The 27,054-nt window shown below is 39.5% G+C and overlaps 1 protein-coding gene and 2 long non-coding RNA genes across 4 annotated transcripts in view; 1 reads left to right on the top strand and 2 right to left on the bottom strand.

Annotated features, from left to right (window-relative positions):
* LOC117324257 overlaps window positions 1-18,297 on the bottom strand; it is a 60,350-nt gene extending 42,053 nt beyond the window's left edge. The window contains exon 1 of the long non-coding RNA XR_004531946.1: window positions 18,217-18,297. This is a non-coding gene — a long non-coding RNA (uncharacterized LOC117324257). The remainder of the gene's footprint in view (window positions 1-18,216) is intronic.
* On the top strand, window positions 463-26,687 carry LOC117324255 (basic leucine zipper (bZIP) transcription factor atfB-like). Of its 2 annotated transcripts, none has more exons than XM_033880029.1 (5): window positions 463-487; window positions 20,464-20,652; window positions 20,772-21,073; window positions 25,230-25,337; window positions 25,473-26,687. In XM_033880029.1, the coding sequence occupies exons 1-5, from the start codon at window positions 481-483 to the stop codon at window positions 25,605-25,607; spliced, it is 741 nt and encodes a 246-aa protein (XP_033735920.1). In that variant the 5' UTR covers window positions 463-480; the 3' UTR covers window positions 25,608-26,687. The 2 variants fall into 2 exon arrangements, with proteins under 2 accessions (XP_033735920.1, XP_033735921.1); XM_033880030.1 differs by lacking the exon at window positions 463-487 and adding an exon at window positions 18,924-19,078.
* Window positions 23,585-23,971, bottom strand: LOC117324258. Its single transcript, XR_004531947.1, has 3 exons — window positions 23,864-23,971; window positions 23,751-23,823; window positions 23,585-23,594 (listed from the first exon to the last, which is right to left on the bottom strand). It is a non-coding gene; the product is annotated as an uncharacterized LOC117324258 (long non-coding RNA).
* Window positions 26,688-27,054: the final 367 nt, after the last annotated feature.

Genomic DNA, 27,054 nt, shown 5'->3' with positions numbered 1-27,054 from the left:
GTAATGACTATATTTGGACACACAAATGTAAGCAGTATATGCTAATGAATCTGCCTCGACCTTGACCTGATATTTCTATAAGACATGTCCAAAAAAGGCTTGTTCGTTTCTTAAAGGTATGAAGCGAGCGTAACATAATGATTTACAATGATACCATATGTCACTCTATCTCAATATACACCAGGTATGTCCAGTGTAAATAGCACACGTGTTAGAACCTCTCAAAACCCAAGATTCTATTTGTATCTATAATTAGGTCTGATGAACCCGAACTATACACTTTTCTAAACACACTCGGTCAGAAGCATTCTCTGCTGCCAGTTGTAGAGAAGATAGTAGCTCGTGACCAAATAAGGCCAAACAGGTTTCTATAGAGGGATTTCCAAGAATAAATCCAAGCGCCCCTGCTGCATCATAAGTTCATCATATGGTTTTATTTTAACGTGGAGGGCCGGGTGATCGGGAGGTGACGCAGCAGAGATGACAGGTAGGCTACATTTTATAGTATTAAGTACATTGTACAATTAAATTAAATTTTTCTTTAGTAATGAATTTCGACCCAAAAGGAGGCAACGAAGGATTTATAAACCGCTAGAGAGTAGATGAGCCAACAAGACAGGTTACATTGTATTGATACTATAGGGTGACGGTACGTCCTGTCATGTAGGAGAGGGTGGATCTTGACGTAATTATGTACTGTTGATAGTATTTTATCAATACATCACGGTACTATGACTGATGATGGAGTAATGTTTATAGCAGCATGTGTATTTAAGTACATTGTTTTACAATCGATTATCGGTCATCACTGAATATTTACGGTATTAATATCATATTAAACTCGTGAGCATACTGGATTTTGTTAGGGTTGCACTTTGTTTGACATAAACGTAGGATCCTCTATGAAAAGGTCAAGGTTTGACAACGCCCTCAAGGTCATAGCGTCAACTATAAAGTGTGCAACTCCGATAAAAAAGTAAATAGTTACTGTGATGTACTATAGAAGTTATTCCTGGTACAAAGGCGATATGTTTGTCTTCCTACGGTCTGTCTTCAGCTGAATACTGATCAATACGGCGGTGTGACGGACATGTATTTCCAAGGTCAATGTCACACATTAGCGCATAAGTGGTCGGGACATACACACGGCCGTGAAATTTAGAATGTGTCAAGCCCCTGTGTACGCTAGCTGAATGCTACGTGCCTGTTATGCACCAGTCAATAGGGATACTTTTAAATCGTGACAAAGTCCTGCTATTTATAACTAAGCTATGTGTACCCTTAGAAGTGTGAAGCTGATGCGCTGTAATTATTATAAACAGTTAGTAGGTGAAATTGTTTGTAATACACTGTACGTGTGACTGGGCGATATAGAGTGTGACAATGTGGCCCGGTATAAACATTCACGTATACACGACACTACACAATGACTTACCTGTATGTTTCCAAATACCACTAGGCTCCTGAAACAGTAATCAGTCAGCATGCTACCCTCAGCCAGTGTTTTACACCCGATCTCGTGTGTTGATCCCATCTCTTATGTAACACTTCCATACCGTGTGTTACAACCCCATTCCGTGTATTACACCCCAATAGTTACACCCCATACCGTGTGTTATACCTTATACCGTGTATTACACCCCCATACCGTGTGTTACAACCCCATTCCGTGTATTACACCCCAATAGTTACACCCCATACCGTGTGTTATACCTTATACCGTGTATTACACCCCCATACCGTGTGTTACAACCCCATTCCGTGTATTACACCCCAATAGTTACACCCCATACAGTGTGTTACACCCCGATACAGTGTGTTACACCCCCATACCGTGTGTTACACCCCCATTCCGTGTATTGCTCCCCAATAGTTACATCCAATACAGTGAGTTACACCCCCATTCCGTGTATTACACCCCAATAGTTACACCCCATACAGTGTGTTACACCCCCATACCGTGTGTTCACCCCATACCGTGTATTACACCCCCTTACCGTGTATTACATCCCCATACCGTGTATTACACCCGGTACCGTGTATTACACCCCCATACCGTGTATTACACCCCCATACCGTGTATTACACCCCATACCGTGTATTACACCCCCTTACCGTGTATTACACCCGGTACCGTGTATTACACCCGGTACCGTGTATTACACCCCCATACCGTGAAGTACACCCCCATACCGTGTATTACACCCCATACCGTGTATTACACCCCATACCGTGTATTACACCCCATACCGTGTATTACAACCCCTTACCGTGTATTACACCCCCTTACCGTGTATTACACCCCATACCGTTTATTACACCCCCATACCGTGTATTACACCCCATACCATGTATTACACCCCATACCGTGTATTACACCCCCATACCGTGTATTACACCCCCATACCGTGTATTACACCCCCATACCGTGTATTACACCCCCTTACCGTGTATTACACCCCATACCGTGTATTACACCCCATACCGTGTATTACACCCCCATACCGTGTATTACACCCCCATACCGTGTATTACACCCCATACCGTGTATTACACCCCATACCGTGTATTACACCCCCATACCGTGTATTACACTCCCTTACCGTGTATTACATCCCCATACCGTGTATTACACCCCCTACCGTGTATTACATCCCCATACCGTGTATTACACCCCCTTACCATGTATTACACCCCCGTACCGTGTATTACACCCCCTACCGTGTATTACATCCCCATACCGTGTATTACACCCCATACCGTGTATTACACCCCCATACCGTGTATTACACCCCCATACCGTGTATTACACTCCCTTGCCGTGTATTACACCCCATACTTGTATTACACCCCCATACCGTGTATTACATCCCCATACCGTGTATTACACCCCATACCGTGTATTACACCCCATACCGTGTATTACACCCCATACCGTGTATTACATCCCCATACCGTGTATTACACCCCATACCGTGTATTACACCCCATACCGTCTATTACACCCCCATACCGTGTATTACACCCCTTACCGTGTATTACACCCCTTACCATGTATTACACCCCGTACCGTGTATTACACCCCCGTACCGTGTATTACACCCCATACCGTGTATTACACCCCATACCGTCTATTACACCCCCATACCGTGTATTACACCCCTTACCGTGTATTACACCCCCTTACCATGTATTACACCCCGTACCGTGTATTACACCCCATACCGTGTATTACACCCCCATACCGTGTATTACACCCCCATACCGTGTATTACACCCCATACTGTGTATTACACCCCCATACCGTGTATTACACCCCCGTACCGTGTATTACACCCCCATACCGTGTATTACACCCCCGTACCGTGTATTACACCCCCTTACCGTGTATTACACCCCCGTACCGTGTATTACACCCCCGTACCGTGTATTACACCCCCGTACCGTGTATTACACCCCCGTACCGTGTATTACACCCCCGTACCGTGTATTACACCCCGGTACCGTGTATTACACCCCCTTACCGTGTATTACACCCCATACCGTGTATTACACCCCATACCGTGTATTACACCCCATACCGTGTATTACACCCCCATACCGTGTATTACACCCCCTTACCGTGTATTACACCCCACATCGTGTATTACACCCCCGTACCGTGTATTACACCCCCGTACCGTGTATTACACCCCCGTACCGTGTATTACACCCCCATACCGTGTATTACACCCCCGTACCGTGTATTACACCCCCGTACCGTGTATTACACCCCCGTACCGTGTATTACACCCCCATACCGTGTATTACACCCCCATACCGTGTATTACACCCCGTACCGTGTATTACACCCCCGTACCGTGTATTACACCCCGTACCGTGTATTACACCCCATACCGTGTATTACACCCCCGTACCGTGTATTACACCCCCGTACCGTGTATTACACCCCCGTACCGTGTATTACACCCCCGTACCGTGTATTACACCCCCGTACCGTGTATTACACCCCCGTACCGTGTATTACACCCCCGTACCGTGTACATTTGCCGACCTTTTTCATATATTCACACTGACCTATATGTTTTGATTTTTGACCGAACAAGCATGTTTATTACAAATCAAGCCTCTATGCATTCTTGGCACTTACCTTCAGATACGGTGGGGAACTGTAATTGATATAAGTGTATCCTTAGCGCCCCCCTCACTCGTGTATCTGTGACTGGACCCCCTGGACTGAGTTATGGCATGATCAAGATAATATCTAATATCAGAAAATACTTCCACTCCTTTTTTCAGTCGTATGATATGCAGCAGTGGTTGGTCAAAAAACGCAACCAACCATTCCCTATCGGCCTTGGTAGTGGTATCATTCCGTCAGATAGTTAATATTGTCGTCAAAGGGCAAGTGAGCCTATGCCGTGGTGCGGCGTCCGTCGTCCGTCCCTTAATATTGTCGTCAAAGGGCAAATGAGTCTATGTCGTGGTGCGGCGTCCGTCGTCCGTCCGTAATATTGTCGTCAAAGGGCAAGTGATCCAATGCCGTGGTGCAGCGTCCGTCGTCCGTCCGTCCCACGTCAACGTTTTCCTCTTAACAACTTCTCAATAACATGCGGCACAGAGACCTCATATTGGGGCGGTCTGTAGCATGCTGGGGTGAAGGGCTACCAAGTTTGTTCAAATAAATAACCTTGACATTTAAGACCACAGGTGTGAAATGGGCTAAATTATTTAAACGACTTCTTGTCAATAACCAATTAAAGGGGGCACAGAGACTTAATATTGGGCCTGTAGCGTGCTTGGATGAAGGGCAGCAAAGTTGGCAAATGATAAAAAAAAAACCCGACTTACATTGAAGGTCACATGGGTCAAATAGGCTAAAATCTTCAAACGATTTGTTCTCAACAACAAAGAGACCCAGGGGCTTGATGCTGGGGTGAAGATCTACCAAGTTTGTTCAAATGAATAAACTTGACATTCAAGGTAACATTGTTCATCTTTAAACAATGATTTCTCGATAGCCAAGATACTCCGAGACCTGGTATCATGCCAGTAGCATGCTGGAACGAAGGACTACAAAATTCATTGACATGACTAAAACCATCTTCGCTAGCCAAGGCTTCTGATTACGTTACACTACACGAACTTGGCGGATATAGTCGTGTTCAAACCGTCGCGCCCTGGAATCCCAGGGCACCCAATCAAATCGCGTTTTACGTTCAGGCTTGGTTTCGCAGTAAACAAAAATTGCGGCACCCAGTACAGAGCTACAATGTCGACTATGTCATGGCATTTTACCTATATACAGAGACGAACTATCTTTAGGGAAACATTCGCAGTGTTTGATCAATTTATTTAAGTCATTGATCACATATCTCATCAAAATGACACAAGCCTCCATGTGTGTTTGTAAACATCTCAGATGAAGTAAATCGGTAACGCTCGTTTTGATTGGTCGAAAATTTCATGCGTAAAGAGTGGTAATTTTGAATCTCCGCTAGAGGGCCAGAACTGACGCCTATATCCGCCAAGGGTTCGTGTAGTGTAACGTAATCAGAAGCCTTGGCTAGCGAAGATGGACTAAAACTAGCCTACTCTGATATATGAATAAAGTGGTAATCAGCATAGTATCTGTAGAAATGACCTTAATCAACTTCAAATTTGCTGTAGAGCCAGGTGAGCGATATAGACCCATTGGGCCTCTTCTTTTTTCACACGTGATTGTGTTTGGCAATGTTTCTATATATCTATTGTTTACATCTAACTTATTGTCACGTGTACAGATGTGAGATATAGGAAAGTTCCTAACTACAAGAATAAGGCTTGGCTGTCCCACATATATCGCCATACCTGCCCAGTCCTGTTGTGTATACCCGGGCTGTAGAATTGCTCCGTAAGCATGTGAACAGGCCACCCTGGAGTCTATATACGTCTGTATTACTAACACACTCGAGATGGTTCTACGGTGAATATTTATCGGTCAAGGTCAAAGCTTGGTGCCATGCCAGCTTGAAGAATATATCAAAACTTGTGTATATTTTATAATTAGGTAGGTAATGAATGACAGGCTTGCTATAAATAACTCGGTACAGGTAATATCTATGTACTGCATACCTATGTAATCTAAGAAAGACTTGCTAAAGTCCGTGTTTCAAATTATTTTATTAAAACAAAATATTCACAGTGTTGTCCTGAGTTGTTTTGGAGTATTATTTCACTGAATTACTATGGAGTATCATTATCTAGCGATACAAAGTCATTATTTTACCAACTCTCCACGTGTATTGTACAGTTAACATACAAGGGCCAATTCAGTATTATCTTAAATTGTTACATCTTTGATATGGATATATCGGATTTTAGTTCTCAATCTGGTAAAAGCTAATATAATTCTTAAATGGGGCCTTCGTCTATTTACTGTTGATCACTAAAGGTGAATTTTGTCGTACTCTACATTTAACAAAAGTCAGTTTTTATATCAAATCGACAAACATGAAGTAAATAGGTCCTACAGAACAATCACAAAAGTGGATATTGTGATCTGCTACTAGTGTGGGCAGTAGAAAATGTGAGTCAATTTGGATCCACAGATGGAGCGGTGAGTTATAACAAACAACTCCAGCGTATACTTAAACATCAGAGAATCAGAAAACGATATCACAGAAAATATCTCGGCAAGCATTTTGTACACTTGACTATCAACGACAATTGAACATAAATTATATCTGTATTACAAGAGAGCAGAGTCTGCCCGTACATCGTAGAGTATTGCACAATATATATTTACAAAATTTAGTTCATACAAGTCATACAAAATCCATATTAAAACATAAAAACGATATATATTGCCCAGCCAAATTGACTGAGATACTAAGCTAATAATTATATCATAAGACCATATAAACTTATGCAATCATGCAATATTAAATATAATCATTCTAAAAGTAATCGTCTTCTTTCAAACATATGATATGCTGATTTCACTATCGTCCGTGACTGGTACGTATCGAGTGGACATATCGTCCGTAACTAGTACGTATCGAGTGGACATATCGTCCGTAACTAGTACGTATCGAGTGGACATATCGTCCGTAACTTGTACGTACTAAATGGACATATCGTCCGTAACTGGTACGTACCGAGTGGACATATCGTCCGTAACTATTACGTAGTAGGTGGACATATCGTCTGTAACTAGTACGTACCGAATGGACATATCGTCCGTAACTAGTACGTACCGAGTGGACATATCGTCCGTAACTAGTACGTACACATGTACCGAGGAGACATATCGTCCGTAATTGTACCGAGTGGACATATCGTCCGTAACTAGTACGTACCGAGTGGACATATCGTCCGTAACTAGTACGTACCCAGTGGACATATCGTCCGTAACTAGTACGTACCGAGGAGACATATCGTCCGTGACTGGTACGTACCGAATTGGGGGAAAATATGGGCCCTGTGTTACATCTCTATCCCATGTACATCCTATCCCGTGTGTTACATCTCTATCCCATGTACCTCCCATCCCTTGTATTACATCTCTATCCCATGTACCTCCCATCCCGTGTGTTACATCTCTATCCATGTACCTCCCATTCCCTGTGTTACATCTCTATCCCATGTACCTCCCATCCCTTGTGTTACATCTCTATCCCATGTACCTCCCATCCCTTGTGTTACATCTCTATCCCATGTACCTCCCATCCCGTGTGTTACATCTCTATCCCATGTACCTCCCATTCCTTGTGTTACATCTCTATCCCATGTACCTCCCATTCCTTGTGTTACATCTCTATCCCATGTACCTCCCATTCCTTGTGTTACATCTCTATCCCATGCTGTAGTTTTGCGTTATGTGCGGTCGGCCTCTCGCTCACTATCTTGTTCAGGCTCTATCTCCTACACTAGTTGACAGTGTAAACTAGATACTTGGGGAATGGGTTCACCTAGGTGCAAGGGCGCGTTATGTGTCAGAATAAGGTCAATATGACCTACATTTTAACCTTTGACCTACATCAAAGAAAAAATTTGCTGACCTTTTTCATATATTCACACTGACCTATATGTTTTGATTTTTGACCGAACAAACATGTTTATTACAAATCAAGCATCTATGTATTCTTGGCACTTACCTTCAGATACGGTGGGGAACTGTAATTGATATAAGTGTATCCTTAGCGCCCCTCTCACTCGTGTATCTGTGACTGGACCCCCTGGACTGAGTTATGGCATGATCAAGATAATATCTAATATCAGAAAATACTTCCACTCCTTTTTTCAGTCGTATGATATGCAGCAGTGGTCGGTCAAAAAACGCAACCAACCATTCCCTATCGGCCTTGGTAGTGGTATCATTCCGTCAGATAGTTAATATTGTCGTCAAAGGGCAAGTGAGCCTATGCCGTGGTCCGGCGTCCGTCGTCCGTCCCTTAATATTGTCGTCAAAGGGCAAATGAGTCTATGTCGTGGTGCGGCGTCCGTCGTCCGTCCGTAATATTGTCGTCAAAGGGCAAGTGATCCAATGCCGTGGTGCGGCGTCCGTCGTCCGTCCGTCCCGCGTCAACGTTTTCCTCTTAACAACTTCTCAATAACATGCGGCACAGAGACCTCATATTGGGGCGGTCTGTAGCATGCTGGGTGAAGGGCTACCAAGTTTGTTCAAATAAATAACCTTGACATTTAAGACCACAGGTGTGAAATGGGCTAAATTATTTAAACGACTTCTTGTCAATAACCAATTAAAAGGGGCACAGAGACTTAATATTGGGCCTGTAGCGCGTGCTTGGATGAAGGGCAGCAAAGTTGGCAAATGATAAAAAAAAACCTGACTTACATTGAAGGTCACATGGGTCAAATAGGCTAAAATCTTCAAACGATTTGTTCTCAACAACAAAGAGACCCAGGGGCTTGATGCTGGGGTGAAGATCTACCAAGTTTGTTCAAATGAATAAACTTGACATTCAAGGTAACACTGTTCATCTTTAAACAATGATTTCTCGATAGCCAAGATACTCCGAGACCTGGTATCATGCAAATAGCATGCTGGAACGAAGGACTAGAAAATTCATTGACATGACTAAAACTAGCCTACTCTGATATATGAATAAAGTGGTAATCAGCATAGTATCTGTAGAAATGACCTTAATCAACTTCAAATTTGCTGTAGAGCCAGGTGAGCGATATAGACCCATTGGGCCTCTTCTTTTTTCACACGTGATTGTGTTTGGCAATGTTTCTATATATCTATTGTTTACATCTAACTTATTGTCACGTGTACAGATGTGAGATATAGGAAAGTTCCTAACTACAAGAATAAGGCTTGGCTGTCCCACATACATCGCCATACCTGCCCAGTCCTGTTGTGTATACCCGGGCTGTAGAATTGCTCCGTAGGCATATGAACAGGCCACCCTGGAGTCTATATACGTCTGTATTACTAACACACTCGAGATGGTTCTACGGTGAATATTTATCGGTCAAGGTCAAAGCTTGGTGCCATGCCAGCTTGAAGAATATATCAAAACTTGTGTATATTTTATAATTAGGTTGGTCATGAATGACAGGCTTGCTATAAATAACTCGGTACAGGTAATATCTATGTACTACATACCTATGTAATCTAAGAAAGACTTGCTAAAGTCCGTGTTTCAAATTATTTTATTAAAACAAAATATTCACAGTGTTGTCCTGAGTTGTTTTGGAGTATTATTTCACTGAATTACTATGGAGTATCATTATCTAGCGATACAAAGTCATTATTTACCAACTCTCCACGTGTATTGTACAGTTAACATACAAGGGCCAATTCAGTATTATCTTAAATTGTTACATCTTTGATATGGATATATCGGATTTTAGTTCTCAATCTGGTAAAAGCTAATATATCTCTTCAATGGGGCCTTCGTCTATTTACTGTTGATCACTAAAGGTGAATTTTGTCGTACTTTACATTTAACAAAAGTCAGTTTTTATATCATATCGACAAACATGAAGTAAATAGGTCCTACAGAACAATCACAAAAGTGGATTATGTGATCTGCTACTAGTGTGGGCAGTAGAAAATGTGAGTCAATTTGGATCCACAGATGGAGCGGTGAGTTATAACAAACAATAGGGAATAGCCAGTGTATACTTAAACATCAGAGAATCAGAAAACGGTATCACAGAAAATATCTCAGCAAGCATTCTGTACACTTGACTATCAACGACAATTGAACATAAATTATATCTGTATTACAAGAAGAGAGAGCAGAGTCTGCCCGTACATCGTAGAGTGTAGCACAATATATATTTACAAAATTTAGTTCATACAAGTCATACAGAATCCATATTATAACATAAAATATATATTGCCCAGCCAAAATTGACTGAGATACTAAGCTTATAATTATATCATAAGACCATATAAACTTATGCAATCATGCAATATTAAATATTATCATTCTAAAAGTAATCGTCTTCTTTCAAACATATGATATGCTGATTTCACTATCGTCCGTGACTAGTACGTATCGAGTGGACATATCGTCCGTAACTAGTACGTACTGAGTGGACATATCGTCCGTAACTAGTACGTACTGAGTGGACATATCGTCCGTAACTAGTACGTACCGAGTGGACATATCGTCCGTAACTAGTACGTACCCAGTGGACATATCGTCCGTAACTAGTACGTACTGAGTGGACATATCTTCCGTGACTAGTACGTACCGAGTGGACATATCGTCCGTAACTAGTACGTACCCAGTGGACATATCGTCCGTAACTAGTTCGTACCCAGTGGACATATCGTCCGTAACTAGTACGTACCCAGTGGACATATCGTCCGTAACTAGTACGTACCCAGTGGACATATCGTCCGTAACTAGTACGTACCCAGTGGACATATCGTCCGTGACTAGTACGTACTGAGTGGACATATCTTCCGTGACTAGTACGTACCGAGTGGACATATCGTCCGTAACTAGTACGTACCCAGTGGACATATCGTCCGTAACTAGTACGTATCGAGTGGACATATCGTCCGTAACTAGTACGTACCGAGTGGACATATCGTCCGTAACTAGTACGTACCGAGTGGACATATCGTCCGTAACTAGTATACGTACGGAGTGGACATATCGTCCGTAACTAGTACGTACCGAGTGGACATATCGTCCGTAACTAGTACGTACTGAGTGGACATATCGTCCGTAACTAGTACGTACTAAGTGGACATATCGTCCGTAACTAGTACGTACCGAGGAGACATATCGTCCGTAACTAGTACGTACCGAGTGTACATATCGTCCGTAACTAATACGTAGTAAGTGGACATATCGTCCGTAACTAGTACGTACCCAGTGGACATATCGTCCGTAACTAGTACGTACCGAGTGGACATGTCGTCCGTAACTAGTACGTACCGAGTGGACATATCGTCTGTAACTGGTACGTACTGAGTGGACATATCGTCCATAACTAGTACGTACCGAGTGAACATATCGTCCGTAACTAGTACGTACTGAGTGGACATATCGTCCGTAACTGGTACGTACCCAGTGGACATATCGTCCGTAACTAGTACGTACTGAGAGGACATATCGTTCGTAACTAGTACGTACTGAGTGGACATATCGTCCGTAACTAGTACGTACCCAGTGGACATATCGTCCGTAACTAGTGCGTAGTAAGTGGACATATCGTCCGTAACTAGTACGTACCCAGTGGACATATCGTCGTGACTAGTACGTACCGAGGAGACATATCGTCCGTAACTAGTACGTACCGAGTGGACATATCGTCCGTAACTAGTACGTACCGAGTGGACATATCGTCCGTAACTAGTACGTACCGAGGAGATATATCGTCCGTAACTAGTACGTACCGAGTGGACATATCGTCCGTGACTGGTACGTCCTAAGTGGACATATCGTCCGTGACCTGTGCGTATCACCCATAATCTGTACTTATGTTGTACGACTATACCAGACAGTGAGATAATAAACCTAATCATAATTGTAAACATTTATATCATAACACTTGTAGGTAAATCGTATTACTCATCGTGGCTTGGTGAGTCATTGCGCTCTCAACATATCAAACCCGTCGAAAATTTTAAGATAATCAAGAAGCATACATCCCCAGAGAAAAAAGAATCTGTAGTCTTTGTAACCTGAACGAAATAGGAGACGACTTCCATTATATATTTTATTGTAGCGATCTACAAAAAACTTTAAACAGGAAAAAATATACATCTAGATACTATTATGAAAGACCCAGTACATTCAAGTTTAACACCCTTTTTAATTTAGTAGTTGATAATAAATTGAAATCACTTGTGAAATTAATTATGCAAATAAGTATACGACTCAACACTATTTGATATAATCTCTTACTCACAAATATATCCATGTATTATATTTATTATTATTATGTCCAGTTATTCAGAGTTAAGAAGTTTGTACTTCAAGCCGTATTTTTATCGCCGCCCTTCTGTATTCAAGTTAACTGAATTGTATGCACGTAAAAATGTTCAAACTTTTAAGAAATTTCAGTAAATATCTAATGCATGCTTCGTCCAAAAGAATATCTCTACTCAATAACTGAATTTTGCGTTAGACAGTATTTGTCAAGTTTCATTATTTTGCTTGCTTTAGAGAGTGTGTTATATACATGTGTGTAATGGTATGAATTATAATTATATCGGTTGTGTTCTCCGCCATCTTGTTCAAATGAATTATAATGTACGTTTATGTATTATGCAATTCCTATATGTTGTGCTACATTCGGAAATAAACTAAACTATTATATCATGCACCCTGTACAATTTTGTATTCATGTAATTCTCTACACTTTATATGTTTTTGAGAATAAAAAAATTGCTATTGTCATTGTCATAAATGAAATAAAACCACCGAAAAACAAGCGAACTTTCAATGAGGACCGACAGTAAACGAGACTAAAGTTCGTTTGTGTAAATGAAACCGTTGGTGGGTTCGACTGTGCTGTGATATGTTGGGTTCGACTGTGCTGTGATATGCAGTCTTCCAGAAAATACTGGACTTTCTTCCATTCATCTCTAATGTTAAGTGAAAGACTAACTTAAGATGATTAAATTTAAGCAGAGTAAAGATGATTTCAATTACACCAATTAAAATGATAAATAAAAAACTTATGATAGTATACATACATGTAGTTATCATTTCTCCCTGCTAGGTGGCGCTCGTGTTTCGTAGCGAAGGCAATGCAAGAGGATGGTACAGAACCGTCCATACCGTGTTATGATGGTGACCATATGATTAAAACACAGATCATTATTACACACTGTATAATGGAGGTTTTAGCGCATAAAAAAAATGTTCTGTATCTTTATCAGATTGTGATGGCGATTGCTATTTACGTCAACGAATACTGACGTTCATAATGATTTCATGAACAAAACTTTATGGTATAACTCCGAAAATTCCGTAAAATTCCGCCTATCTATTACCGGCGCGTCTGATAATATTTCTTACTTTTTAGTCGCTTAAATCAAGAAAAGCGACTCAACACATTTATTGTGAATGAGTTTAGTCCAGTCTGACCCCGGCTACCGTCAGATCCTCAGAGCTTAACTCAATTAACAACATCTTAAAATAGAATGTTTATGTCCTCGTTCTGACGTCTATGTTTAGCGGGAAAAAGACTACATTTTTTTCCTCTCGGTTGTCCATCATTTTTTCTATTTCGAAGTTCATCTCTCATTTATAGTGACAGGTGTGATACATACATGTAGATATAAAGTTATCCGGTTAACTTTTGATTACTTTTCAAACTTCCCTTTATCATTGCACGGTGATGTATTATCCTTAATCAGACACAGGTATGACTCAATGTAGATTGATAATCAGCTCAGGTGTGACATAAATACGGCCAGGTGACGGTAACAGTGTGTGTGATTCACGTTTTGTTTAGATCACATCATCACTGTGTCAGTCGTACTCGTGTCCATTGATAAAACTACACAGGTATGACAAATCTGGACGGACACACCTGTAAACGTTTACTACTGTTTTCCAGTCAGTCAAGGTCACGTTTGATATGTACCTGTATTGGGGGAAATCACTCTGAAGCTTATGACTACCACTCCTTATCTAAAACTGTAGATTTCGAAATAGACAATAACAAACACCTTATAATACACAACAAACGGACATTATGACAGTTATCGACGAAAATCAGTTTTGTGAGCGAATGAATTTATACTGCAAGGAGAACAAAAGTGATAAGAAATTGTTCAGTTTACGCAAAATAAAAATATGTTGTAGAATGTAATAATAGTGTAATTAAAAGATAGGGAGCCAATTTGTCGTCTTTGGAAATTTCGTCCGTGTATGTTAAGTACCCTCGTCAAACTTTATATTGATCATCTCCTCTCCCCGATAGAACATTAATATTTGGGAAGAGTTGTGTAGGCCGCGCACTCCAATCAACGTCGATCAATTGTCGGAAGGTGCTAGAGGAGGAATGAAACTATATATACAAATGAGGAGGGTTAATACCCTCAGCAATTCAACGTACAACTTAGGGGTGCTAGTTATGACGTCAGTATCATCGGCCGTATTGTAGTCACTACGTACGATATGGCTGGTAATACTAATACTGACGTCACAACTGGCACAGATCACTAGGATACGGCTGATTATACTGACGTCACAATTAGCGGTGTTCACCAGGATACGACTGTTAATACTGACGTCACAATAAGCGGCGTTCACTAGGATACGGCTGTCAATACTGACGTCACAACTGGCACATATCACCACGATACGGCTGGTAACGTCAGTACCAACAGCCGTATCCTAGTGACCTGTGCCAGTTGTGACGTCAGTATAACCAGCCGTATCCTAGTGATCTGTGCTAGTTGTGACGTCAGTATTACAAGCTATATCTAAGTTATCATTGTTAGTTTTGACGTCAATATTGCCAGCCGTATATCAGAATTGTCAACCGTATCCAAGTAATCAGTGTAAGTTGCAACATCAGTATGGACAGCTATGTTTTGGCTATCATTGCTGATTATGACGTCAGTATTGATATACACCGTAACTGGTTAAAACGATTATATCCCTCGACGTGTTAGTCTGGTAACTAAAACACCCCTGTTGAACTAAAACACACCCGCATGTTTTCGTGAGCCAATCAGACGAAAGGTGCACGTGGACGGAACTTTTTACCGGGAACGCTTTCAGTTGCCAAGCGACTCGAGATGTGGGCGGAATTTGTTACCGAACCCACCTTAAGTTCTATGGTGCAGACGACAGTTTTACAGGTTTTTGGCATTGTCACGGTATTCTGAAACAGATAAAGGTAATCCGTTGCCATTCTGGAAGAATATAGACGAGATTGACAGGTGTCAGGTTGACTAATGTAATAAGATATTAAGAAAAACGAAGATTTGTCAGAAACTCACTTATTCGGACACGAAACCAGAATATCATCAATAACAAATTATTTGCTAAGTAACATCCCAGGTCATGTACATTTATATAACAGGACGCAGCAATAAAGCTCGTATTTTACAAATATTTTTGGGTTAAACTGTATCGGTATAAAAAAAAAACAAGAGGTATAAGGTATGGGGGTGAGGGATATATAGCAATTTTACCAAATCATAGAGAGGCTTTAACTAAGCGATGAATTATGAAGAATTTTAACCCGTTTCTTACATTAGTCTTTTCGCATGATGATGATAATGAATACGTTCACGATAATAGTCAACAATGTTCATTTTAACCCCAGGCGTGAATTAAATACTCTACAATCGTATACGTCTGGGAATCTAAACACAACGCATAACAAAACAATTTTAAGTCGCGGTAGTACAAAATATAGGTCACAGCGACCTTTATTGTAAAGATTTGAATCGGAGCTTAACGCAAATTCTTGAATATAACTACGTTCGTAACGGTACGACAGAAATAAAACAAATCTAAAGGAGGATACATTGACTAACAGAAAGTTTAACATGTTAATGTTCTGTCACCGTCAAAATTAGGCAATGACTCGTGTATTGTTCGACAGTCACATGGCGTTCTAACAATGAATGACTCATGCTGGGTAGTCACAGAACATTGGTTCCAACAATTATCGATTATTGATCGGATGAAGTATTGCGATTGGTTAAGATTTAGTATGGAGACCGATATAACTCGAGATCAACCACGCGTGACTCTAATCGCACCGTTAAACATGTAAATAATACTATTTGGATGAATTCCAAATGTACATGTTTTCTATGGTATGTAGGTTAATATTATTTCATATGCCTAACACCATGTTGATATTTGCCCCTCGTATTATCAAAGGGGTGACTTTTCTTTCCCTTACCCTCGTATTATCACAGGGATGACCTTTCTTCCCATTACCCTTGTATTATCACAGGGATGACTTTTCTTTCCCTTACCCTGGATGTGTGAAATGATACAGAACAGAAGAAACAACTCGTTTACTACTCTATGACACTACAACTATAAAATTCAGATCATTTTATGGCATTTATAGGATATGTAAATGCAGTGGTTTCCGTGTTGACGTCGTTTTTATGACGTCATATTTGCAATTTTTCGATAGGTTGGCTACAACTGGGCCCACATTGAATGATTCAAAGTTTATAGACATTTAAATCTTTTGGCATGTGTATGCGAAATAGATACACTGTTTAGATGCTGTAACTGTATCCATGGTATTTATGGTATTTTTAACACAAACCTACAGTGTATCAAATTTAAAAGGATGTACTGTAACACTCGTGGGATTAAACAAGATATCTAATAAGATTGGGTGTACATGTATGAACTTTCCTCTACTTTCTCTCCTCTTTCCTCTTTCCTCTTTCCCTCTAAATCATTCGACAGCAATAAAACCTACACATGTCACCTGATAAAAAGCCAACAAGAACTTTCTGATAAATAATAATCAACAGCATCTAACTAAGAACGGATAACTGACGTCAATCGGTCGTCCGTCGCCTATTTTTGTATAATAAGGAGCTGACAAGGACAAGCACATCAAGCCCCATAAATACTGTAAAGTAGGTTACTTCTAAAGAAATAGCGATAACAAATCAACAGTCAAAAGTCAAGATTGCTTACTGCATGTCGAGCATAAGTTTTTCCAAGTCAGTCTCAAAATTGATTGGACAAAGGAAGGAGATATCAATTAGAGAAATATCCTCCCAGTGCTTCTGAAGAACAGTAGTAACAAGGATTGGTTTAATAACGGACGGATGGACCACGGACGTACAATATAAGATCTTAGAAGTTATATGTACCTTATCGTCACAAATATTTTGCATATATATTAAAGTTCGTGTGGAATTACGGTAGGATTTGTTTATGAACTTTGACCTCTGTAACTGCATGGAAACGTACATTGCGTCGTGTACAAACAAGGAATAATCTGGAAATTTGTCAAATTTTATAGATCATGACAAATTGATTAATTTATGTGTAAGTTGAAATTGCGACAAAGCAAACGCACTGACAACAATTAAGGGAAAGACAGATAAAAGCTAGCGAACTCTAATTGATTGAAATGATAAATAAAATAATGGTTTGACCGTGACACGATTATCATTAGTTAATTCTTGTAATATTGACTGTCCATCTGGACTAATGGCTTGCTGTGTGTACATGAATACATTTTATAGTACAATATGTAAACAACAGATTTCAGCCCGTATCATCTATATTCTTAGCTTCCGCGGGACACTCACCAGTAAATGACTATCACGTGATCTAGTAGCTACACGTTGTCAAACGATGGAAAACCCCAACATTCTATTTTTAAAACATTACTCAAATGTGTATACTATACTATACACACGGCGAGTGATTACAGACATTGCACAACGCGCCCCAGTTAGAATTGAAGTAAAGCTTTGTTGTTATATCTTCCTGTGTGTATACTGTGAACAGTCTGATGAAATAGGTGACTTATTCAAAATAACTGTAAGGTGGTCATCGTTTTAAGTGTATAATAAAACCAAAATTACTCACAAGTCAGAGATACTGACCCTTGCGAGGTATGTTGCCGATGTATCATATATGTGAACAGCGACATAATCAAATAGTTTTAAAGAGCAAAACAGGTTTTCGTTTCTCAGAGTTTAACGGGTTATTTAATTTGTAACTTAATTAAATAAAGATTGATTAGAAAGCTTATGTTAAAAAATAAAAACAGTCTTACCTGTCGTATCGCAGCCTCTAAGCTGTACGTAAGTCTATATACAATTCTTAAACTACTGTACAATACCTGTCTGGTATTTCCGTTTAAACTATTTTTGAAAATTAAATTGTTTGAATAAAGACTCAAATGCAGATAGAACATTGCGTTTTTTTTTTGTTTTTTTTTTTAAGCAGCATGTTTCCAAACTGATTTGTCTCTCCTGCTATATATGCGAAACCTTGGAAACGAGTTCCTAATTAGTGTTGAACCATGAATGGACGGTCTGATCACCCCATTTTACTACAGTATTAGTGTGTAGAGGCTTCATGTGCTTATGAGTCACAAACTATAGCCCCAATACCTGTCTAGTCCACGCTGTTCAAACTGACGAGCCGGCCACGTGGCCTTATGTTTATTTACATGTAATACATGCTGAATCACGAGAAACTCTTTACAACACTAAATAAATGACAAAACCTTCTGTCTCTGGCCTCAGCTGTTTGATTTTATGGATAATTCTGGTTTTGTACTCTGACAAATTACTCGATGACAGTGTGTTTAAAGCTCGTGTGGCGAGGTATACTGCACAATAGCATACCGGCATTTGTATGTAAATGAGGACGGCCATCTTGCCTGCCCTATTTCGTGACGTCAATGTAGTCACATGAGTGTTTCGTCATCTAAAAATAGATATTCGATCCGAAGTATTTAAACCCAGCCAGCGGTATGTTGTCCGCATTTCCATGACAGGCTTAGCAAGCAACAACGTCGATCTATTATAAACAGTGTTAACTATTTCACAACCGGCTTGTAACTATCACATGTATGAAGGAATTAACGTTTACACATCAAAAACACGTAATCTTCTGCACAGCATTTTGAGGTAAGAGATATTTTTGAAATTGCTTCACGTAAATTGTGTTGTCACCGAGATATACTACCATGTTTATACTGTAGATTTGTTTGTAAACAAATATGTGTAAGAGATTTGTCGGTGGCCTGGCAGCTTAGGACGGGTATGTGGTTATTTTACTCCATGTTCCAGTTTATTGAGACGATGTATTATTTATATGTCGTTTGGCCGGTAACGTTAGTAACAATGGTTATCTCGATATTGATTATATTGACGCGCGCGATAATTATGTAGTAGCGTATCTTCACACCCTGCAACTATGGAGACAAATAATATTTATCTTACGGGTACCTGTATCTTTATTGTTAAAAAAAAAAAAAAAAAAAAGTGCTGTTTATTTTTAGTTGTACTGTTGCTTCATTGTGTTTTCGATGCAAAGAAAAAATAAAAAGAATGCATGTCGTGTTTCGTTGATGAACGAACACTGAAAATACGTATTCCAGTAATAATATGTCTGTGGTATGTTGTGCTATGGTTAGTATGTTAGAGTACATGCTTGTCAATTGTTTTTCAAACGTTTCACCGACGTTCGTAATTCATTGATAAACGCTTACGAGGCAATTTACATTGGAATGGGATTAGAAGGAGTGGCCGGTATACTCTCGTGACTGAAACTCTACGATTCACCGATTTCGGATGTTGGCGCAATTTGTCTTTCTAAATAATATATATACACTGTATATATCCGTGAATATTAAATTTGATAAAAACTAAGATTGTTTCGTATTTCTGATAGGGTATATCTGACATATAAGTACATGTACACATGTATATACATACATTCCTTACAATATACACCTTTCCAGGTAAACACGGCCGTGGTCTATTTAATTCTCCGTTGTGTTAATATCTTCTATTGTAGACGGATAATAAAATTAACCATAATTGTAATGTAGAATTAAACCCATTTTTTAAAATCATATTAAAATGTAAGGTTCACCATTTTTATAGACTTCTATAATAATGTACGGTTGTTTATGCTTAAACAACACTATTTTCTTAACCTGGTTTACTAGTTAAGCGATTATAAGCTGCTTTCTGTCATTGCAATCCTAAACCTCTGTCATCTAGCCTGTCAATGAAAGCCCTAACATGGACTACTATATTAACAATCCTAAACCTCTGCCATCTAGACTGGCATTGACAGCCTTCTATATCCCATGCAATTAGCCATTCATCGAAAACATGATATGAATCCGTATCCGATCGGTGACATCTTCCCCATAACACCAACACCTGTGATAATTCCTTATCTATATTGCACTACCATCTAGCCAACCAATGACCATCTTCCATAATGCCTGCATAATCATTAATCACATGCAGCCTTCAGTAACGTCCGTGTTTTGTTTCAGAGTCGGAAATGGTCAAGCAAACACAGAACGATATATTGGATATGTTGATTGGATCCGGCTCCGATTTGAGTGAATTTCTTACCCCCGAAGGTGACGTCATTGGATTTTCTGCTTATAGACCAATGGACCCTACCATGGATTTCCTTGACGACAATATCGTAGACCCGCTGAATGTCGCTCTCTGCCAAGGTAAGTAAAACTTACACGCCGCGTGCCGACTTCTATTTACACTTCAGTAATTTGTTTGACTGTAATAACGTGATAAAACAATACTAGTAGTAAAATTTTAAATGCCCTATTTTTATCAGATATCCAGGAAATACCGGAACCTTCCGCCGAAATAGAGGTCGAACAGCTCCAATTTACATTTGACCCTTCAGAAACCTCGATCGAACTCCTGAAACTGATAGCAAGTACCTCTGGTACCGAAGACAATATGTCCCCGCTAGATCAAATATCGGAGTTAAATGAATATGAAGAGGAAACGGAAGGGGATGAAGTGGTGTCTCCACTTGTGAAGGCTGAGATAAAGAACCGGATCCGGAAACGCAGACAGGTAGAGGGGAAGGAAGAACTTACAGAACTGTTTGTTGAACCGGAACCAGAACAGGTAAATAATCTTATCCAGATAAAAGAACAGGAACGGGAAAATAAATAGCATGACCCAGGTAATAGTACAGGAAAGGGAGATAAATAACCTGGCCTAGATAATAGTACAGGAAAGGGAGATAAATAACCTGACCTAGATAATAGTACAGGAAGTGGAGATAAATAACCTGGCCTAGATAATAGTACAGGAAAGGGAGATAAATAACCTGGCCTAGATAATAGTAAAGGAAAGGGAGATAAATAACCTGGCCTAGATAATAGTACAGGAAAGGGAGATAAATAACCTGGCCTAGATAATAGTACAGGAAAGGGGGATAAATAACCTGACCCAGATAATAGTACAGGAAAGGAAGATAAATAACCTGACCCAGATAATAGTACAGGAAAGGGGGATAAATAACCTGACCTAGATAATAGTACAGGAAAGGGGGATAAATAACCTGACCCAGATAAAAGTACAGGAAAGGAAGATAAATAACCTGACCTAGATAATAGTACAGGAAAGGGAGATAAATAACCTGACCTAGATAATAGTACAGGAAAGGGGGATAAATAACCTGACCCAGATAAAAGTACAGGAAAGGGAGATAAATAACCTGACCTAGATAATAGTACAGGAAAGGGGGATAAATAACCTGACCTAGATAATAGTACAGGAAAGGGAGATAAATAACCTGGCCTAGATAATAGTACAGGAAAGGGGGATAAATAACCTGACCCAGATAATAGTACAGGAAAGGGAGATAAATAACCTGGCCTAGATAATAGTACAGGAAAGGTTAGATAAATAACCTGACCTAGATAATAGTACAGGAAAGGGAGATAAATAACCTGGCCTAGATAATAGTACAGGAAAGGGGGATAAATAACCTGACCCAGATAATAGTACAGGAAAGGGAGATAAATAACCTGGCCTAGATAATAGTACAGGAAAGGGGGATAAATAACCTGACCCAGATAAAAGTACAGGAAAGGAAGATAAATAACCTGACCTAGATAATAGTACAGGAAAGGGGGATAAATAACCTGACCTAGATAATAGTACAGGAAAGGGAGATAAATAACCTGGCCTAGATAATAGTACAGGAAAGGGGGATAAATAACCTGACCCAGATAATAGTACAGGAAAGGGAGATAAATAACCTGGCCTAGATAATAGTACAGGAAAGGGGGATAAATAACCTGACCCAGATAAAAGTACAGGAAAGGGAGATAAATAACCTGACCTAGATAATAGTACAGGAAAGGGGGATAAATAACCTGACCTAGATAATAGTACAGGAAAGGGAGATAAATAACCTGGCCTAGATAATAGTACAGGAAAGGGGGATAAATAACCTGACCCAGATAATAGTACAGGAAAGGGAGATAAATAACCTGGCCTAGATAATAGTACAGGAAAGGGGGATAAATAACCTGACCCAGATAATAGTACAGGAAAGGGAGATAAATAACCTGGCCTAGATAATAGTACAGGAAAGGGGGATAAATAACCTGACCCAGATAAAAGTACAGGAAAGGAAGATAAATAACCTGACCTAGATAATAGTACAGGGAAGGGGGATAAATAACCTGACCTAGATAATAGTACAGGAAAGGGAGATAAATAACCTGGCCTAGATAATAGTACAGGAAAGGGGGATAAATAACCTGACCCAGATAATAGTACAGGAAAGGGAGATAAATAACCTGGCCTAGATAATAGTACAGGAAAGGGGGATAAATAACCTGACCCAGATAATAGTACAGGAAAGGGAGATAAATAACCTGGCCTAGATAATAGTACAGGAAAGGGGAGATAAATAACCTGACCCAGATAATAGTACAGGAAAGGGAGATAAATAACCTGGCCTAGATAATAGTACAGGAAAGGGGGATAAATAACCTGACCCAGATAATAGTACAGGAAAGGAAGATAAATAACCTGACCTAGATAATAGTACAGGAAAGGGGGATAAATAACCTGACCTAGATAATAGTACAGGAAAGGGAGATAAATAACCTGACCCAGATAATAGTACAGGAAAGGGAGATAAATAACCTGGCCTAGATAAAAGAACAGGAACGGGAAGATAAATAGCATGACCCAGATAATAGTACAGGAAAGGGCGATAAATAACCTGGCCTAGATAATAGTACAGGAAAGGGGAGATAAATAACCTGACCCAGATAATAGTACAGGAAAGGGGAGATAAATAACCTGACCCAGATAATAGTACAGGAAAGGTTAGATAGATAACCTGACCCAGATAATAGTACAGGAAAGGGAGATAAATAACCTGGCCTAGATAAAAGTACAGGAAAGGTTAGATAAATAACCTGACCCAAATAATAGTACAGGAAAGGGGAGATAAATAACATGACCCAGATAATAGTACAGGAAAGGTTAGATAGATAACCTGACCCAGATAATAGTACAGGAAAGGGAGATAAATAACCTGGCCTAGATAATAGTACAGGAAAGGTTAGATAGATAACCTGACCCAGATAATAGTACAGGAAAGGGAGATAAATAACCTGACCTAGATAATAGTACAGGAAAGGGAGATAAATAACCTGACCCAGATAATAGTACAGGAAAGGGGAGATAAATAACCTGACCCAGATAATAGTACAGGAAAGGGAGATAAATAACCTGGCCTAGATAATAGTACAGGAAAGGGGGATAAATAAATGACCCAGATAATAGTACAGGAAAGGGAGATAAATAACCTGACCCAGATAATAGTACAGGAAAGGGAGATAAATAACCTGACCCAGATAATAGTACAGGAAAGGTTAGATAGATAACCTGACCCAGATAATAGTACAGGAAAGGGGGATAAATAACCTGACCCAGATAATAGTACAGGAAAGAGAGATAAATTACCTGACCCAGATAATAGTACAGGAAAGGGAGATAAATTACCTGACCCAGATAATAGTACAGGAAAGGGAGATAAATAACCTGACCCAGATAATAGTAAAGGAAAGGGGGATAAATAACCTGACCCAGATAATAGTACAGGAAAGGGGGATAAATAACCTGGCCCAGATAATAGTACAGGAAAGGGGGATAAATAACATAACCAAGATAATAGTACAGGAAAGAAAGATAAATAACCTGACCCAGATAATAGTACAGGAAAGGGGAGATAAATAACCTGACCCAGATAATAGTACAGGAAAGGGAGATAAATAACCTGGCCTAGATAATAGTACAGGAAAGGTTAGATAGATAACCTGACCCAGATAATAGTACAGGAAAGGAAGATAAATAACCTGACCCAGATAATAGTACAGGAAAGGGAGATAAATAACCTGACCCAGATAATAGTACAGGAAAGGAGATAAATAACCTGACCCAGATAATAGTACAGGAAAGGGAGATAAATAACCTGACCCAGATAATAGTACAGGAAAGGGAGATAAATAACCTGACCCAGATAATAGTACAGGAAAGGGAGATAAATAACCTGACCCAGATAATAGTACAGGAAAGGGGGATAAATAACCTGACCCAGATAATAGTACAGGAAAGGGAGATAAATAACCTGACCCAGATAATAGTACAGGAAAGGGAGATGAATAACCTGACCCAGATAATAGTACAGAAAAGGGAGATGAATAACCTGACCCAGATAATAGTACAGGAAAGGGGGATAAATAACCTGACCCAGATAATAGTACAGAAAAGGGAGATAAATAACCTGACCCAGATAATAGTACAGGAAAGGGGGATAAATAACCTGACCCAGATAATAGTACAGGAAAGGGAGATAAATAACCTGACCCAGATAATAGTACAGGAAAGGGAGATGAATAACCTGACCCAGATAATAGTACAGAAAAGGGAGATGAATAACCTGACCCAGATAATAGTACAGGAAAGGGGGATAAATAACCTGACCCAGATAATAGTACAGAAAAGGGAGATGAATAACCTCGCCTAGATAGTTTTACAGGAAAGGGGAGATAACATCCTGACCCAGGTAATGGTTTAGGAAGAGAAAACATGTTATCTTCCCAAAATATCACAAAGTATTTGCATGATAATCTTTTAACATATTCAATTAACTGCAATAAAGTTTAATACATTTACACGAAAACTAAGGTCTGTTTAAATTGTTCAGTCTCACTGAGTCGATTGTAACTAACGGACTGCCTTATATTGACAGTTAACTGAGGAGGAAGAGAAAAAGAGGATAGAGCGACGAGAGAAAAACAAGTTGGCTGCACAGAAATGCAGAAGCAAGAAGAGGAAGGTTGCGGATTGCCTTGAAGAGGTAATTAGTCTTTATATTCCATTACCTTAAAAGTCATAATCTTCAATATTTTCTCTCTTGAAATAATCAAAAATCAAAACTATATTTTGGATCAAAGGAGACATTAATAGCCATGCATGTTGTGTATGTTCACAGGAAACCGAGAAGTTGGAGGAAAAGCAAGAAAGGCTTAAAGATGAAGTACGACGCCTGCGCGATGAACGAGACCACCTGATGGAGTTAGTCAAGGTCCATTCTTCAGTTTGTCCAAAAATGAAATGCTCGAAGTGAACATGATCAGTTGACAATTGAATCCCACCAAACATTGAGGCAATCTCATGCTTCAGAATCGGAGACATGTTGTAGCTTTCCAGAACTGACAGTAATTTGCCGCATGTCGTTCTTGCGAGAGTTATACTTTGTTTCCTGAAATGGTGCTCCAGTCCGACGAGGTGACGTCATCATGGCGCATGAGCAAAAAATGCTACCATTTACTGTTCCCTCGTTCTGGATAGATCTGTTTACTGGAAGTCGAGATCTGCACAGACTGATTCAGTCTGTTTTTGATCACACACGTTTGTACTAACAATGGCATCTGTTGACCTGAGGCACTAGCTTCTTTTACAAAGTTTTTGTTTTGAAATCAGGATTTGTCACTGACACAAAAATGGCAGCTCCACGTGTGTGATTTTATATGGTAGTTACCAAAGGCTGGTCACCCTTGGTAGACGTCGGAACAACACAACAAACATTCAGACCTGTTTAGAAGGTATTTTAGAATGTTAATGGCGTATGGTTTATTATCTTCATGACAAAGCTCATCACAACTTGATCACCTTGCTAAAGATTATTTTCATGTCATACTCAACAGAGAACAAAAATGTTCTGACCATTGAACTATAAGATATATATGATTATCTATGTATATTTCCGTATGATATTTCTAATTATGCCAGTTTGATTCAAGGGTATTCTTAAGATACTCCGAAAAAGAATAGAAACTGATTAACTATTTTGTCGGCCACTGAAATAATCATGAGCATGGTGTTGTCATAGTTATAAGTTACCATAGTGATGTCAGACGCGTGTTCTCACTGTAACTGGTACTGTGTGTTGTCGGATGATTCTATAAGATATTGTGTTGGATGTCATCATATCGGTGGACTCGTAAAGAGTTACACGTAAATCACGGATACATGACGTATGTGTGTATAGTCAATTAACAGTGTCCAATGTCCTCAAGTGTGTGTGATGTGAACATGTGTGCCAACTCATTTGTTGTCTGTTGTTTAGTTGGTATCAAGTATTAGAACTCATTAATATTTATAAAATAGTCATGTTATCAATATTTTTCATATTAAAATGTAAAATGAACCTCTGCTTCCTCATTTATTATAACAAATAATTTACCATGACAAAGTAAATTCGTACTTAAACGGTCTAACGTGTAGTCGAAGTTACTGACGAACAGTCCAAATATCTCATTTGTACTCGTAGTTACTGACGTACAGTCAAAATATCTCATTTGTAATCGTATTTACTGACGTACAGTCCAAATATCTCACGTGTAGTCGTAATTACTGATGTACAGTCCAAATACCTCACGTGTAGTCGTAATTACTGACGTACAGTCCAATTATCTCACGTGTAGTCGTAATTATTGACGTACAGTCCAAATATCCCACGTGTAGTCGTAATTATTGACGTACAGTCCAAATATCCCACGTGTACATGTAGT

Source organism: Pecten maximus, chromosome 3 (genome assembly GCF_902652985.1).
Source record: "Pecten maximus chromosome 3, xPecMax1.1, whole genome shotgun sequence".
Lineage (NCBI taxonomy): Eukaryota > Metazoa > Mollusca > Bivalvia > Pectinida > Pectinidae > Pecten > Pecten maximus.
Note: the sequence above shows the minus strand (reverse complement) of the source record. Positions and strands in the feature narration are given on the sequence as shown.

Coding starts and splice junctions, on each gene's coding strand:
- LOC117324255 (XM_033880029.1), top strand. Junction 20,653..20,771: donor GAATGTCGCTCTCTGCCAAG/GTAAGTAAAACT, acceptor TATTTTTATCAG/ATATCCAGGAAATACCGGAA. Junction 21,074..25,229: donor TTGAACCGGAACCAGAACAG/GTAAATAATCTT, acceptor TTATATTGACAG/TTAACTGAGGAGGAAGAGAA.